Raw genomic sequence first — 16,433 nt, forward strand, 5'->3', positions numbered from 1 at the left:
GTTCATATTCTGTGTCCAAAACGCGTTGGCCAGCCAGACCAATACCTACTATAAATATTCCTCTTTGGGATAAGTCTTGGTCATTTGGATCTGGGGCCGCTCTGTGTCTCTCTCCCGTTCCAAAACTCTACGCTCTCGAGCGATTCTTCCCCCTCCTCCCAAACCCTAACCCTTGATCGGGTTCCCTCCCTTTCCACTCAAACCTTTTGTCTTCGCGGGACATTTGTGTTCTGAAACAAGGATCGAAAACCCTAGCCGCAGTCGATTGCGACCGAGCGACCTTGTTCGAGCTAGGGTTTGAGAAAAATCGAATTTATTTTTCTCACAGAGGGAGATCAAGGGGATTAGCTTGTTGAATTGCTTGTGTGTTGGTTGATTGCTGGTGTATCACGAATGTCTCGGTGTTTTCCGTACCCTCCTCCTGGGTACGTGAAGAAGGGGATCCGCGATGAGGCCCCGATCGATTCGATTAAGGTTTGTTGAGCCATAGTTGCTTTGTGGGTCTTTTGGATTTGTGCTCGACGTGTACTGTGTTCGATTCGGTTCGTTAATTGATGTGTTTGTTCAGCCTTCGTATGATCGTATTTGTGTAGATATGAGAACCCGTTAAATAACCTGAAAATTAAAAACATAGAGAGGGAAAAAGATGAAAATGGGGTGAATCTGAGAGCTGAATCGCGGGTTTTACAATCGATAACAGTTTTTAGTTACCCATAGAAACAAATAGAAGCCATTAATTGATATAAAATGTAATTTCACTTCGTGGGTTTTTGTTGGATTGAGATGGGATTATACTGGCCAAAAGCGGAAACTTTTTGCATAGGTTTTTGGCTCCTGACATTGATTCTTGAGTGGCCGAGTGTTGTGTTTGCCACTGGACTCTAGTGTGTCTGAAAACTTCATGACAGTTTGTGAGAGAAATAGAAACCGATGTTTTAAATAAAATGCTATAGAAGCACAAATTACACACCCAACTTTGTGTAAGTTGTGCTGGTGGTACTACAGTATTGTAGCTTGTGTTCATGCATGTGGCACATCAGTCTGTTGTATTCCTTTTAGGTATTGATAATGGTACTTTCGAAACCTTCGTATGGCTTTAGCTGTTTGTGAATGATGGTCCCTGTTCTTGATACTAGGTATCCATGATGTCGTGTTGTTTGAATCAAACAACTGACCTTGATACTATATAGGCACTTCAGAGTGCTGTTAAGTTGGATTGGGATTGTTTTGTGAAAAATGATTTGAGATGCATAAGATGATATTTCTTGACATTCTTGCTTGTAGACGAATGATTTGAGATGGTCAAGTACATATTTAAGTATGTGCTGGCTGCTTGAAGATCAGTCTAGTTCTCATTGAGTTACATACTCAAGTTTGAAGTGGCTCCACGTACCTGATAATGAGTTAGCATTATAGTGGATTAGGAAGTTAACTTTGAGGGTTGAGTGTGTGTCCTTGGACAGTCACAATGATAAAGTATGGCTAAGTAGATTTTTGGGTAAATGTAGGTTTAGTTTATTTGACCGGGGTAGTTAATAGATGGCAGGATCAGATACATAGCACCTTTTGCGTGGTGTTGGGATGTGGCATATGTTGTAGGATTCAAGTTTTCCTTTTCGTTTAGTGCATATGTACCGGTTAAGCTTCTTTGAAGATGCCTTGGTGGTGGAATTGGTAGACACGCGAGACTCAAATTTGTCTTGTGCTGAAGAGCGTGGAGGTTCGAGTCCTCTTCAAGGCATAATTGAGAATTCGTGTAGTTTTGGTTGGAGTAGCCTTAATCGCTTTAATTTCACCTTAGGAATTGCTATGGTTAGTGCTGATCTGTATGCATCAAAGTTAGAGTGCAATATCTATAGCGTGTCTGTATAGATTTTACATACCGATTGCTTTAGGTCTTTAGCTGGAACGATGACTTTGTTGTGGATGTCATATATAAAAATTCAATTAACACTTGATACGGAGAAACAATAATACCTGACAATTGTCTAACAACCAAAATTCTTTTCTTAGATCATCTGTATTGGTTCTGTCTTCAATGTTGATTGGTTGATTTCTATTGGATCGTGAACGTGTCTTCTTGATCTGAAGCTTCGGTCACTGTTCCTTCTTTTGTAACTGAAAATTGGTTCTAAAAGGATGTTATGTTCTATCCAAGAATTTGTTGTCTGCTTTGGCATTCTTGCTGTTTGTGGTTGTATTTTAAACTTTTCCTCTACAAGTTCAAAAGTTGATGGTTACTCTTGTTATTTGAAGCTCCAAAGAGAAGATGAGAAGGCCAAGAAAGAAAAGAAGAGGGAGAAAAAACGAGAGAAGAAAGAAAAGAAGGCTCGAGAAAATGGGGAGCCTGAAAATAAGAAGCAGAGTCATAAAAAAAGGCACAAAGATGAAAGGCGCCAAGAAGACGAGAAAGGTACAGACCATGGAAAGAAGAGAAAACATGAAACGGAAAACCTTGACAAGAGTGGCCTTACTGAAGAACACGAGCAACCAGTTGGTTCCCAGAACTCTTCTGATAGCACCGTTAACAGCAACAAAAGGCAGAAGCAGGACTCTCCCCCTGATGGCAGGCATAATTCTGGTGAGTGTTATTATGTTTCTTCCTTGCTTGGGAGAAGGGTGTTTGCCTGTTGGGTTTGTTAGCTTCTCATGGGCACTGATATTCTTTCTTCAAAATGTTATTATTTGAAGCAAGCATTCTTCGGATCCGGTTGCCTCTTCAAAGGCACAAAGATCCTGAAATGCTACCCAGAGAGGAGCAGCCTTGCCAGTTGCCTTTAGAAACGCACAAAGATCCAGTGATGCTATCCAGAGAGAAACAACCTACCCAGTTGCCTCTCCAAAAGCACAAGGATCCAGTAGTGCTATCAAAAGAGGAACACCCTTACCGGTTGTCACTTCAAAGGAACAAAGATCCAGAAGTGCTACTCGGTCTTGAACAGCCTTCCCGGTTGTCTCTCCAAAGGAAAAAAGATGCAGAAGTTCTACCCAGCCAGGAACAGCCTTCCCAGTTGTCTCTCCAAAGGCACAAAGGTCCAGAGGTGCTACGCAGTCAGGAACAACCTTCCCAGTTGTCTCTCCAAAGGCACAAAGGTCCAGTGGCGCTACCTAGCCAGGAACAACCTTCCCTGTTTTCTCTCCAAAGGAACAAAGGTCCCAGATTGCTACCCAGCCAGGAACTGCCTTCCCGGTTGTCTCTCCAAAGGCCTAAAGGTCCAGGAGTGCTACTAAGCCAAGAACAGCCTTGCTCTTCCTCAGGAAGGACTGATAATGCGTTTGTTCAAGCAGTGCAAGAACCTGCTCCTAGACAAGGCATAGACGAGGGACAGTATCGCTGCTCTACTTCTGGAAAAGCTAGCAAAGAACACTCTTCCAGGTCTGGTAAAGAAAAACACCGAAAATCTGGCAGCGGTTCTCTTTCTTCACAATACAGAGAAGTAATTGAAAACTGGGTTCAACCTCCAATCTCACAATGTCTTCCCGCGGACTGTCGACGATGAGGGATGGTTGTTTGAGGCAAAGACGAAAAAGAACTGTGGGGTTGAGAAACCTACAGTCGTCAGCGAGAAACTTAGCCACGGAGACCCAACTTCTTGGCCATGTGCTCGCCTCTTGCCCGAGTCCGATATATATGCTTTGCCATACACAGTACCGTTCTAAACCCCTGGGGGAAAGTGGAAGATTGACAACTGAGGAGCCGAAAGCGCGCCAGTGAATTTGTACTTGATGTCTTCTAGTTTTTGGGTGGTACTGTACGTGTGAAGAGGTGGTTTCCGGCTTTTTGGCTGTTGTTTTGCGCTCTCGTGCCTGGAGCGACTCCCGGTTGGGTTGAGAAAACAGCAACGTCAGAGATGTGGGGGAATGATAAGTTTTGTTTTTGTAGGGTAGATGGCATATTGATGGATCACAAACTTTGCAATTCTTTTAAAACGATTATAATATCATCTTCTTTTTTTTTTTTCTCCCTAAATCTTTTGGCATTTCTCTCATTGTTTTTGGTAGTTGGCACGTTTAACTCATACATATCGAATTTTAACCAAGGAATTACTTTATTAGAAAAATTAGTAAACCATGCATGCAACTGTCGTAAAGTAGCAAATTCATTTTCGAAAGTGATATGGAATCTCCTTTTTTTATTAGAAATAACTTAAAATAACTCTATGTTCATGAATTTTCTACACGTGGTTTTGAATTTTTAGTATTTAAAAATTGGTTTATTCTCAATCCACTGAATATTATACAAAAATATAAACTCATTTGCAGAACATGCGACTTAGCTTTAAATATTGGAAAAACAAAACAATATTATGAAATCTATCTAACCAATGGTACATAAACACACTTGCAAAAGTAAAAACGTTAAAAAAACATAATATGCCTACAAGTAAGAAATATTAACTAGTGATATGGATTCCCATATAATTATCTGTGATATATGTTGATTATAAAAATAAAAAAAATGTCATATATATATATATATATATCACTCGATAACACAATTAACAGGTGATGCATGTTGACTTAAAAAAAAAAAAACAATTTATTGATATAGGTATATAGTTAATAATCTCTATTTAGGGCCAATGGTTTTACCAATTTCACAGCAATTTCGTTTATCAGATTTACAACATGAAGAAGAAGAAATAACAAAAATAATAGGTAAAGAAATAAGGAGACGAGTCACGATAAATAGATCAAGAGATAATTATATTTTTAAAACCTTTAATAGTTAAAACTATTTAATAAATTAAAGAAGAAGATAATACGAAACTCAATGGATAATATTAATTACTTTATTAGTTGCTCAAGGGTAAATCTGGTTAAAAAAAAAGTGACTCATCCGACCTAATTCAATGAAGCAGAATATTCCTAATAAAAATTTACAAATTGGTTTTATATCAAATTAGGCCTTTTTTTAATAATTTAAGTTGAACTAAAGAGGTTGTTTTCAAATAGTCTTCCAAGATTTCATAATACATAACCTACAATATTGTCCCAATAATTTTTAAGTGAATTTTAATGAAAAGCTCCCGGTACTGTTTACTTTAACGAAAAATCACATTTTTACACTAAAAAGTCAATCATGATACTATTCACTTTACCCTTCATTTTGTCTTTATCGTTAAAACTCAAAATTTTCAAGCAATTTTCATTGGTTTTCCTTATTTTTAAATGCAGTATAGGAAGTGATAAATTGTCCTTGTGATACGGACATTACTCTTCGAACTATTGTGATTCAGGTTCAAACTTTTTTTTTTAATCTAAATTAATGTAAACTATCGTTTAAATAAATAAAAAAGTTTGAACGAAATTATAAAATATCTAACATAACTATCTAAAATGTAAGGTAACTTTCAACTTGGGAACAAAAGTGGATTAAACCACATATAAAAATAGAGGATTTAAAGAGATTTGGCATCGAAAATGGTTCGTAAGTTAATTAATTAAGAACATGTATCTTTGCATCCGAAATCACGAGTTCGAATCCTCTCTTCTCGGCTATTGTTTGTTTCAAGGAAACATAGAAGATCCTGCCGACTCGAACACGACACAAGCTCGGCCTCAGCCCATTTAAATAAAGGCCCAACTGACATGAGCCTGATTATAGCTGGGCTGACCCCTAACCCGTTTAACCGACCCATGATATCGGGTCCGGATCCAAAACAGACCAAACAGAGTTGGACAGACATTTGGGGCCAAAACCAGTCTGGTCAAAACGCAACCTCGAGAGAGAGAGAGAGAGAGAGAGAGAGAGAGAGCTAGAGAGAGAAGATGATCTCGGACGGAGTTGAAGATGAAGAGAAATGGCTAGCAGCTGGAATCGCCGGCCTCCAGCAAAACGCCTTCTACATGCATCGTGCTCTGGTAACTTCTCCTTCAATCAATCAATCAATCAAACAAACCCTTGATCTTCTTCCCTCCAATTTTGTACCGATTTTCTTTTCCCAGAAAATTCACTGAAATTGTTTTCCTCCGTGCAATTTTCTGCAAATTTTTCAATCAGGACTCCAACAATCTCAGAGACGCCCTCAAGTATTCTGCTCAGATGCTCTCGGAGCTCCGGACCTCCAAGCTTTCCCCACACAAGTACTACGAACTCTGTAAGTACTGGCTACTCGTCGTCGATCTGGAGGGATTTGGAAATTGATTCTGCTTCGTTTTTGCATTTTTGTAAATGCCGATTGTTAGCGAGTTTGTGGATGGTGATTTCACTGATTTGTGGATTGAATTGCCTCAGATATGCGGGCGTTTGACGAATTGAGGAAATTGGAAATGTTCTTCAAGGAGGAGGCTCGGCGCGGTTGCTCCATTATCGATCTCTATGAGCTCGTCCAGCACGCAGGCAACATATTGCCTAGATTGTAAGTCTCAATTATGTTAAAAACGCTAACCACTTGGTAATCTTCGGTTGCATGTGTATCAATTGCTTAATTTAGGTTTTGAATTCCGTAGTTTACTTACTGTCCCCTTGAGATAACGCAATTTGTTCTTGTTATGAACTATGTTGCACATACTATCTTACTTGCCTAGTTGGCATTGCGGCTCATATTCCTTCAGATAGGGTATTTCTGTTAGTTTATAAACATGCTGCAACTTGAAAAGTTCCCTAATACTAAACCATATCAAAAGAAGACCTGAAGCTAAGCAGAAGTTACAGTTGATGATCTGATCTATTGTCGATGTCTTTGTAATGTAGGTTTGTACAATTATGAGTTGGATGATGTTACGTTTCAGGGTGTTCTATGGAGTGTGTCGATTTTACCTTAAGTGAAGAACAAGGCATAGCTTTTACATTTCTGTGGCTTACGTGCGAATTTTATCCTCTCTATTAGGTATCTTCTCTGTACGGTAGGATCTGTGTATATCAAATCTAAGGAAGCTCCTGCTAAGGATGTCCTGAAAGATCTTGTGGAAATGTCCCGTGGCATTCAGAATCCTGTACGTGGGCTATTCTTAAGGAGTTACCTTTCTCAAGTGAGTAGGGATAAATTGCCTGATATTGGTTCTGAATATGAAGGGTAAGGAAATCGGATATTCATTCATTCGTATGTTTTTTTTCTTTCTATGAAGATAGTGTTCTTGCATTTGATTCAATTTGATTTGTCAATTTTCTTAACTTGCACAGAGATGCTGACACTGTCAAGGACGCTGTTGAGTTTGTTCTCCAAAATTTCACTGAGATGAACAAACTTTGGGTGCGGATGCAACATCAGGTTGGTTGACACTTTTATAGAGAGCTCTCAGGTTTAGACATGCATGGGTACCACAATGCTTGCATGTCATGAAGGTAAAAATATGTCATGAGGGCATGCTTTCTGGTCATGCAGGTGTTGTAGTGCTTTTGAATCATTCATACTCTTAGCTGATCTGAGTTGAGGCTTGCTCTCCGGCTTTCTGGTCTGCAGGGACCTGCCAGGGAAAAGGAGAAGCGGGAGAAAGAAAGGAGCGAGCTACGTGATCTTGTAATATCAGTAACTGGTAGCTGGTTGATTTCACTGCTATATTGTTGTGCACATATGCAGTGTACACTTACAGAAGGCTTCTCTGTTGTTCCTTTAGGTTGGTAAAAACTTGCATGTCCTCAGCCAGATAGAAGGTGTTGATCTGGATTTGTACAAAGATACGGTGCTTCCCAGAGTCCTGGAACAGGTCCAATTGATGCTGTCTTATGATGTGAGACTTTCAGCTGTTAACCTTAAAAAAATGGCTTCATCATCTCGCATTTTTTTAACAGGTTGTCAATTGTAAGGATGAGCTTGCACAGTTTTATTTGATGGATTGCATAATTCAAGTCTTTCCTGATGAGTACCACTTGCAAACTCTTGATGTATTGTTAGGTGCTTGCCCCCAACTTCAGGTAGTTGACATTATTTGCACAAACTGTATAATACCCTGTAATGTTTTGTATTCGTATCACTTTTCTTCTATCTTGCATTCATGGTGTTTTGTGCTTTGATCTTTTAAAACTGAAGGTGCTTTTGTTATTTGTTGTGATCTTGGAGTTTATATACCTTCTTCATTGCAAGAGGTTTTTTACATTTTGTTATGACTTGCTGCACTCATTTTAAGCCACATGGATAGTTACTTTGAATGTTTCATAGGAATAGGCATGGAGCATCATGTCTCCATGAATTGATACATGGAACGTTGTGTTCTGCTTCATATAGTAAATCCGTTAATGATAGGGCTAATAGTTTATAGGGTATACTCTTAATTTTGAAAATGTTTTGTCTTTTGTTTGAAATTTGATTGAGAATGTTAGATAACTTATTTTTGTGTATTCATAATATTCATTGTCGTATTTTTTTTTTCCGCCATTCTTGTCTCACTTTCATTTTTTTTTTCAGCCATCTGTTGATATCAAGACAGTTCTATCCCAGTTGATGGAAAGACTTTCAAATTATGCTGCTTCAAGTACAGAAGTGCTGCCTGAGTTTTTACAAGTAGAAGCTTTTTCGAAACTGAGCAATGCTATTGGAAAGGTAATCTTACCGTATAATAAGTTGATTAAATTCAGGGTTGTGCCATGCTTTAATTCTCTTTTCATATATGCTGTTACCAAGTAGTTGCACATAGAGCTTTTGTGACCTTGTTCATCTGCAGGATAAGGCATGTGTACTGCATATAACTGTGACCAAGTGTTCATTGCATCTATATGCTTTCCTGTGTTGACATTTGTGTTTATGTGCTTCTTTTTGTGTATTTATTTGCATCCATATTGATACCTAAACAATATGCCAATGCAGGTGATTGAAGCACAAGTTGACATGCCTATCATCGGTGTTGTAACTCTATATTCATCTCTTCTTAAATTTACCCTCCATGTGCACCCTGATCGACTTGATTATGCTGACCAAGTGTTGGTATGTTTCCTGGACAGACTGTTTTAGTATATGTATGCGCAGTTCTATCTTCTAGGTACATCATAGTTCATGCCATATATTATAAGTGAAATGGATTTTATTGGTCAAATCGCATAGGGCTGAAATTGGGTAGCCCTGCCTTTGCAAATATTTGATTGCATATACTTTGGATGAACCCTAACTTTCCACTTTATACTATACATGTATAATCCAGTAAGACGTATTTGAATATCCTGTGCTCTTAGTCTGGTGGTATAGATTTGCTTATCGTATTGTCTAAATTGATCAATGGTTCATTTTATCATGAATCCTTGGTTAGATGTTGTTGTATAACAAGATCAGTGTATTATGTTCAATAAAAGGTCAGCACGTATTTTATTCTTTTCATTTTTTTCTTTTCACCAGGGCTCATTTGTTAAGAAACTCTCTGGAAAAGGGAAAATTCAAGACAGCAGGGCAACAAAACAAGTGGTTGCACTTTTAAGTGCTCCACTTGAGAAATATAATGATATTGTCACGGCTTTGAAGCTTACAAATTATCCTCGTGTCCTGGAATTTCTTGATAGTGGAACAAATAAAGTCATGGCTACTGTTATAATTCAGAGCATAATGAAAAATACAACTCATGTTTTAACTGCTGAGAAGGTATGGTTAACTCATTGTTTGTCCTTTTCTCCGAGTCTGCTTCTTAATGACATGGAATGCTATTTTTACAGGTTGAGGCATTATTTGAATTAATAAAAGGACTTATTGAGGATTTGGATGGGCCTCTTAATGATGAGGTAATTTCTCTGTGTTATCGTTATCGATCATAAATTTGTTGGTGATATTAAAGATCCTCTTTAGGCTTTCACAAATTTATGCATGTTCTTCTGAATCCAAACACTTATGCGAGCATATCTTCTCTTTCAACTCTAGGTTGATGAAGAGGATTTCAAGGAGGAGCAAAATTCAGTTGCGCGACTTATTCAAATGTTTTCTAATGATGATTCCGAAGAGATGTTTAAGGTATTTGATATGTTTGAGTATAATATTCATGTGCTTTACATACCTTCTGTCTTTATAATCTTAACTTACACGAGGATAGAATTCTCAAGTATTTAATTCTGGAGTCATCCTGAATTATATCCTCTTGGAGTTTTTATTGAGTCATAATTATTTGTTTTATCATATTTCTGTACTAATATATGGGAACAAGCACATACAAACGTTTTCTGCATTTTGAACTGATGTGACCGTGAGTTGTTGTGCCTTGATTTCATGCCACCCTACCCCTGCTTGTCAGATACGGGTCTTATAACATGGCAATATCACTCATGGGCAATTCATTTTGTACATATATTTTAGAAATTGAAGCACATGTGGATTACTCTTTGTACATTGATTTTTCCCTTTCAAGAGATATTTGCATGAATTGGAGCACCATTCATCCTTAATGTTTGCCACAATTCTTGCACTGAATTGCAGATCATATGTACTGTGAAGAAGCACATCCTGAATGGAGGACCAAAGCGTTTGCCTTTTACTGTCCCTCCCCTAGTTTTCTCTTCTCTAAAGGTTTGCTTCTGTCTGTCCAGATCATGTAACAGTTGGACATGTTATATGTTTATAGTAGTCAACTTTTTGTATTTTGTCTATTTGCTGTAGAAATTTCGCAAATTAGTACGGTGTGAGTAACCTATTATTCATGGAATGGATGGTCTTTTTGCCAGTGTTAGTCTGATTTTGTTTGTAATGTGCAGTTGGTTAGGAAATTGCAAGCCCGGGAAGAGAATCCATTTGGAGATGATGCATCAACCACACCAAAGAAAATTTTCAGCTCTTGACTCAGGTAAATGCTAGTGAAGGCTTTCAGAAAGCTCGCTTTATGTATATCCTACACAGTTTGAGCTTAGACTTTGATCTTTCTAGCTATTGAGTAACACTTCTGGTTTATTGTTTTAGACTATTGAGGCTCTGTTGAATGTTCCAGCACCTGAACTGGCATTACGGTTATACTTGCAATGTGCTGAGGTACATTTGAAATGTTCAGCTTTCAAATTAAAAGCACATTGAAATGTTCAGTTTTCAATTAAAATGCACGACCCAACAAATGTTATCCCTAATTTAATGCCTCTTGTTTTTCAATAATTAGGCTGCAAATGACTGTGATTTGGAACCCGTTGCATATGAGTTCTTCACCCAAGCATATATTCTTTACGAAGAAGAAATTTCAGTAAGTTTTCCCCTTGGGAGCTAATTCTTTGCCTTTTCGCCTGTTCCATTATTTTAAAGGTTTCAATGGAACACTGGATTATTTCTACTCGTTCCTTATTGAACACTGGATTATATCTAACCTTTCTTGTTTTCATGCTTTTCCTGTAATAGGATTCGAAAGCACAGGTGACTGCCATTCATCTGATAGTTGGGACTCTCCAGAGGATGCATGTATTTGGTGTTGAAAACAGGGATACTTTAACTCACAAAGCCACGGGGGTAATCATAATTTCATTAGCTATAATAACGCCGCCCCTCCCATTTTACTGAACCTTACTTAATGTCTTGTCTTTTACCAGTATTCGGCAAAGCTTTTAAAGAAGGCTGATCAGTGCCGAGCTGTTTATGCTTGCTCACATCTCTTCTGGGTTGACGATCAGGAGAACATGAAGGATGGAGAAAGGTGTGTTGTGCAAGTCATGTCAGTTTTCTCTATCGTTCCAAAAGGATATGTTCACGATGAAAGAACTGTGTGCAGGACAATTATGAGTTAAATGGAAAAGAACTGAGTGGAGGGATGGTTTCTGAGTATAAGAATCTTAGCAGAGCCATTTCTTGGTTTATGTGGTAATAATTTGTTTTATGTTTCTTGTACTTGCTTGCTATCCAGGGTACTGATTTGCCTAAAGCGAGCTTTAAGAATCGCCAATGCTGCCCAGCAGATGTCCAGTGCTACACGGGGTAGCACCGGTTCTGTGGCGCTCTTTGTTGAAATACTGAACAAGTAATAGTTGCGGACACCAAAGCTGATTTTTTCTGTTTATTTTGCGGAAAGAGAAGGCCTTATTTTATTGTGTTTTCAGGTACCTTTATTTCTTTGAGAAGGGGAACCCACAGATAACGGTTGCTTCAGTTCAAAGCCTGATTGAATTGGTTACAACTGAACTGCAAAGCGACTCGGCCTCAGCAGAGCCATCTGTTGATGCTTTCTTTGCCAGCACACAGCGGTACATCCAGTTCCAGAAGCAGAAAGGCGGCGCAGTTGGTGAAAGATATGAGCCCATCAAGGCTTGACCTTCTTCGAAGGACACTTGTTATTAATGTTGAGAGCTGCAGATAAGTTTGTCTTGGTGGTTGTTAGGAATCGATTTCATCCTTTTTGACTTTGTTTTGTTGAGAGAATAGATTGTATGGCGTTATCCTCCCCGATGCTGAATTTTCCTTGGTGACCAGTGGGTCCGATAGGATGTTTCCTTTGGGTAATCTCTCGTCTAAGAATTCTGTATACTGATTGTGTTGCTGCAATATTACAAATGTACGTACAACATGTATTTGAATTTGAATCTACGTCCATCAGAATTCAGAACCAAGCACATCTTTCTTGAGGTTCTTGGAAACTATTAAACTTATCCTTTATGCGAAGGAAGTTGAGATTTCACCATAAAACTAATTGGCAGCATGGGGAGTAGCCAATTTTCTTATAAGCTCATGTAAGGTTTCTCCTCTCATCAACGTGGGATTCACTCTCTAACATTCATTGTTTCATTGCAAGTGTTAGTTTACGGGTCTCCTCAGTTGGCGGGGTAAATACACTTACATTCATCATGGTTTGGCGGGGAATAAAAACTTAACATCTTCATGGTTCGGCAAGGAAAGGACCAACCTCCACAATAATACGTTTGAACTCACCTTAAAAAGAATTTAAAACTTCCCACTTATAAGTAAAGAGGTATAACCGACTTTCACTACCCATTTTTCTTTTTTTTTTTTTTCTCAAGAAAACGTGTTAAACCATTTGAAACTTGAAAACTATTTTTTAGTATTATCTCAAAAATAATTGGCTCCAACTTGGCCTTAAGAGGACACCTCCTTAATGAACCAAACCACCACTTCCTCCAACTCAGCAAGCATTCAAACCCTGATGGTTCAAAGAACAGATGAAAAACATCAATTCCCCAACTCACCAATACTGTTCATCTACCATTGGCACTCCTCTTTCATAACTTTTCTTGTGCACCCACAGGACGAGTGCAAGAGAAAAGAGGAGTGTTAGAAAACCGCTAGCCTAATAACATGTGAGGCAATGCATTGTATTGAGGCAAACCGAAAAATAAAAACAAAACGCACCGATATAGGCATGCCCAAGCCTTCAAGTACAACAGATAGTAATAATATAACTGTGTCGATGCGAAACAAGGTTGTTTCCTAACAAGGTCGTTTAATACATATAAAAAATCAAAACCGGAGTTCAGAAAAAGTTGCCAACGATAGAATTCAACAATTTAAGGTATCACAACAGTTCCAAGAATGCAACACCCAACCACCTGATGCTTTCACAGAGAGATCGATATGATTGTCAAACACGACAACTTACGGACTCCAGCTTCTTCAGGACAAAAGGGAAAAACAAGATTTAGGGAACAAAGGGCTGTGGGGGAATACATGCAGAATGGCTGGTCATTATCTCTTTACACCTATTTTCCAAATCACAATATGGAGCATGCCTTCTGCCCTTTGCCCTTCTTTTTCTTCTGCTTCGGAGGTTGAAGTACAACCCTTATGGCTGCGTCAAAGACCCCTTTCACATTCTGCAGCCGCAAACGCACATCATAAGTGACAGTTTGAGCATGAGAAACCCCTCGCATAATGCAATATATAATCTAAATACCTGCTGAGTTTTTGAACTGCACTCGATATAAGCTGGTGCTCCAATTAGCTTCCTGAGTTCCTCTCCCTACAAGGGTAGAGATAAATCTTAATTATAAGGAAGAAGAAAAGAAGATAAGATGAACACTGAGCAATGCACAAGAAAAGAACGTTACTTGAGCGGTAGTAATTGGGACAGCACCGGGATGATCAATAAAGAACTGCTTGTCGTCCCGAAGATCTAGTTCATTAAATTTGTGTGAAAAAAGAAAAGTAAGAAGTTCCCTCATTAAAGACATTCGACGGTTAGAACGATCATTAATTTAAAAACACTCAATGTGTTCCAATAACGGGACCATCTCAAAAAGTATATTAATAAACCAGAGACTTTTTTTCAATATTTACAAAGTAGAAAAGATAAAATTTTACCAAGCTTTGTTCCAACAAGAATGATTGGAACACCAGGCGCATAATGCTTCAATTCTGGGATCCACTGGAAAGGAAATCAATATATTTGAAATTTATCAGCAAATCATCAATCATAAAGACAAAACAGTCATAATCAGTAGCACATCATGTACACCTAAATCCCATATAGCAAAATCTCACCTTCTTGGACACATTTTCGTAGCTGGCTTTGCTGATGAGAGAGAACGCCAGTATAAACACATCAGCACCACGATAACTCAAGGGTCTTAATCTATTGTAATCCTCCTGTCCTGTTGCACAAAAAATAAAATTCATACCTAAAACACTAACATACATACGACCCTAGTAAACAAAAACCAAAGTGACAATGCATATTTACCAGCTGTATCCCATAACCCCAGGTTAACAGTGCTCCCATTGACGACCACGTTTGCACTGAAATTGTCGAAAACAGTTGGCACGTAATCCTGTTTCCCACCACAATACGAAAGAAAGTTATAAACTGTCCATCATATTGACAAATGATCTCCCCTACCTAATAACTTTATTAAACCTTAACAATATGAAATCACAAACAACCACATTGCAAAAACATTCTAGGAAGAAAAGATTAAAAATTTCATCCAGCAACATATTATAGGCAGAATCGCAAAAGCAAAATCCCAAAAATATGAAAGAACTCCTACAAAACACCGCAATCCGAACATCCAAGGAATTTAATCAGGAGCAGAAAAAGAATTTCAAAATCCCAATAATTCATTAAAGATATAACCCACTTATTTTCAAACCTTTGACATTTGATTGCCCCTAAAAAAAGGGGAGGGGGGGGGGCAATTTTCACCAAAATGAATACCATTCCAATTATTTGCACCCAATGTTTTTAAAACAATCAAATATCGTCAGCAATATTGAACGCAATAAATCAGCTACCAAAACAAAGGAAGCTAATCTGTGAATAATTCAGCTAAAAATTCACCAACAATTCTATGCATCAAACTTCCCAGAACCAAACAAAAAACCCCATTACAAGCAATAAATCAATTACCAAATCCATTTCACCAATTGCAACAACAGAACCCTACATTAAAATTCCCAAAAAAGGAAGGCAAATTAAATCAAAAAAATAGGAATTGGGGAATTGAAGACTTACGGTGGGGAAGGTGTTGCTGGTGTAGGAGATAAGCAGACACGTCTTGCCCACAGCCCCGTCCCCAACCGTGACGCACTTTATGAACCTTGACGCGCTCATTTTTGCTGTTCTCTCACTTTCTCAAAAAAAAACCAACCCAAAAGAAAGAAAGAAAACCCCAAGCCCCAGATCTCCTTCGAACCTGAGGACCCGATCTTCTTCTTCTCCTTCCTCCTCCTCGTCAATTACACATCTGAGGCGCGATCCAAATTAGGACGAATTCTCAACGAAACCCTAACCCTAATTTTGGCAAATGGGGGGAAATCGAGAGAGAGAAAGAGAAAAGAGGAGAAAAAGATTGGGGGATTTCAGAAGGAAAAATTGAAAGGAGAAAAATGGGCGAAATGTGGGTGTTGTGGAAGATCGACGGAAGACAAAAGAGGAGAGAGAGCGAGACAAAAATGGCGGATTTTTTTTTGGCCGCGAATTTTTTTTGGCCGTTGAAGCGTTCGTTGAGCAACAAACTCTCCCCGACAAATAGCTGTGAGTCTCCCTCTCTCTCTCTCTCTCTCCTCCCGCTCTCTCTCTCTCCCTCTCCGTCTCCGCTCTCTGTTTTTCCTTCTTTCTGCGCGTTAATCGCGAGGGAGTTGGATCCGGTTTTTTGTATTTGGGGTCGGGTTTTTGGGCTTTTCGAGGGGGATTTTATTGTTGTTTTTGTTTGGTGGGGATGAAAATTGAAATGTATTCAAGTTAAAGGGCTGTTGTGCAATTTTTGGATTTTGGATTTTTCTTCTTGGTTTGTGTGGTGTGTTTTACACGGATGACAAAAAAGAATTATTTCAAGATAAATGCTAAGCAGACTATCTGAAAAGTGACATCTTTCATGGATTATCTGTCATATTTTAAAGTTAAATTCTTGTCTCTTTGTGTGATTTTAATTTCTATCCGTTTAGTTTGGGAATCGACTATCGATTTAAGGTAATTTTTGAATAGTTCGCTCCTTGTCACGGAATTATTACATGGCTTCTATTTATTCTCTTTACGGTGGAGAGTCTGATGTGTTATGTCGCTGGACTGTCGTTGTGGGCAATTAGCTGGTTATTCTTATTTTGGTTTGTATTCTAGATACAAAGTATGACACGGCATAACACGTCAAATATGAGCCAAGA

General features: G+C 38.5%; 3 protein-coding genes across 3 annotated transcripts; 2 read left to right on the forward strand and 1 right to left on the reverse strand.

Moving 5' to 3' along the window:
- The first annotated feature begins 72 nt into the window (after positions 1-72).
- On the forward strand, positions 73-3,970 carry LOC103953457 (trichohyalin). Its single transcript, XM_009365190.3, is given in 4 exon segments — positions 73-474; positions 2,257-2,581; positions 2,692-3,488; positions 3,490-3,970. Coding segments are annotated over 4 exon segments (1,374 nt in total). The 5' UTR covers positions 73-393; the 3' UTR covers positions 3,661-3,970.
- A 1,720-nt stretch (positions 3,971-5,690) lies between these two features.
- Positions 5,691-12,430, forward strand: LOC103953459 (vacuolar protein sorting-associated protein 35A). Its single transcript, XM_009365192.3, is given in 22 exon segments — positions 5,691-5,865; positions 6,005-6,101; positions 6,239-6,362; positions 6,834-7,019; positions 7,127-7,214; positions 7,407-7,463; positions 7,561-7,650; positions 7,736-7,858; positions 8,349-8,483; positions 8,748-8,864; positions 9,270-9,509; positions 9,581-9,646; positions 9,783-9,872; positions 10,332-10,421; positions 10,607-10,676; positions 10,679-10,695; positions 10,809-10,877; positions 10,999-11,079; positions 11,232-11,339; positions 11,420-11,523; positions 11,731-11,844; positions 11,924-12,430. Coding segments are annotated over 22 exon segments (2,370 nt in total). The 5' UTR covers positions 5,691-5,772; the 3' UTR covers positions 12,135-12,430.
- Positions 12,431-13,208: 778 nt separating this feature from the next.
- LOC103953460 (rac-like GTP-binding protein ARAC1) lies at positions 13,209-15,887 on the reverse strand. The gene is made up of 7 exons (XM_009365193.3): positions 15,286-15,887; positions 14,515-14,602; positions 14,316-14,425; positions 14,136-14,199; positions 13,883-13,947; positions 13,729-13,794; positions 13,209-13,648 (listed from the first exon to the last, which is right to left on the reverse strand). The coding sequence occupies exons 1-7, from the start codon at positions 15,382-15,384 to the stop codon at positions 13,547-13,549; spliced, it is 594 nt and encodes a 197-aa protein (XP_009363468.1). The 5' UTR covers positions 15,385-15,887; the 3' UTR covers positions 13,209-13,546.
- Between the last annotated feature and the right edge of the window lie 546 nt (positions 15,888-16,433).

This window comes from the organism of the source record quoted next, unplaced genomic scaffold, assembly GCF_019419815.1.
Source record: "Pyrus x bretschneideri cultivar Hongxiangsu unplaced genomic scaffold, Pyrus_bretschneideri_v1 Contig1, whole genome shotgun sequence".
Classification (NCBI taxonomy): Eukaryota; Viridiplantae; Streptophyta; class Magnoliopsida; order Rosales; family Rosaceae; genus Pyrus; species Pyrus x bretschneideri.

Excerpts from the sequence above, each read along its gene's own strand:
- LOC103953460 (XM_009365193.3), bottom strand. The coding sequence starts at position 15,384 with ATGAGCGCGTCAAGGTTCATAAAGTGCGTCACGGTTGGGGACGGGGCT. Across the intron at positions 13,795-13,882 it reads TCCCAATTACTACCGCTCAA|GGAGAGGAACTCAGGAAGCT; the intron begins GTAACGTTCTTT and ends CTACCCTTGTAG. Across the intron at positions 13,649-13,728 it reads GCAGTTCAAAAACTCAGCAG|AATGTGAAAGGGGTCTTTGA; the intron begins GTATTTAGATTA and ends TTGCGGCTGCAG.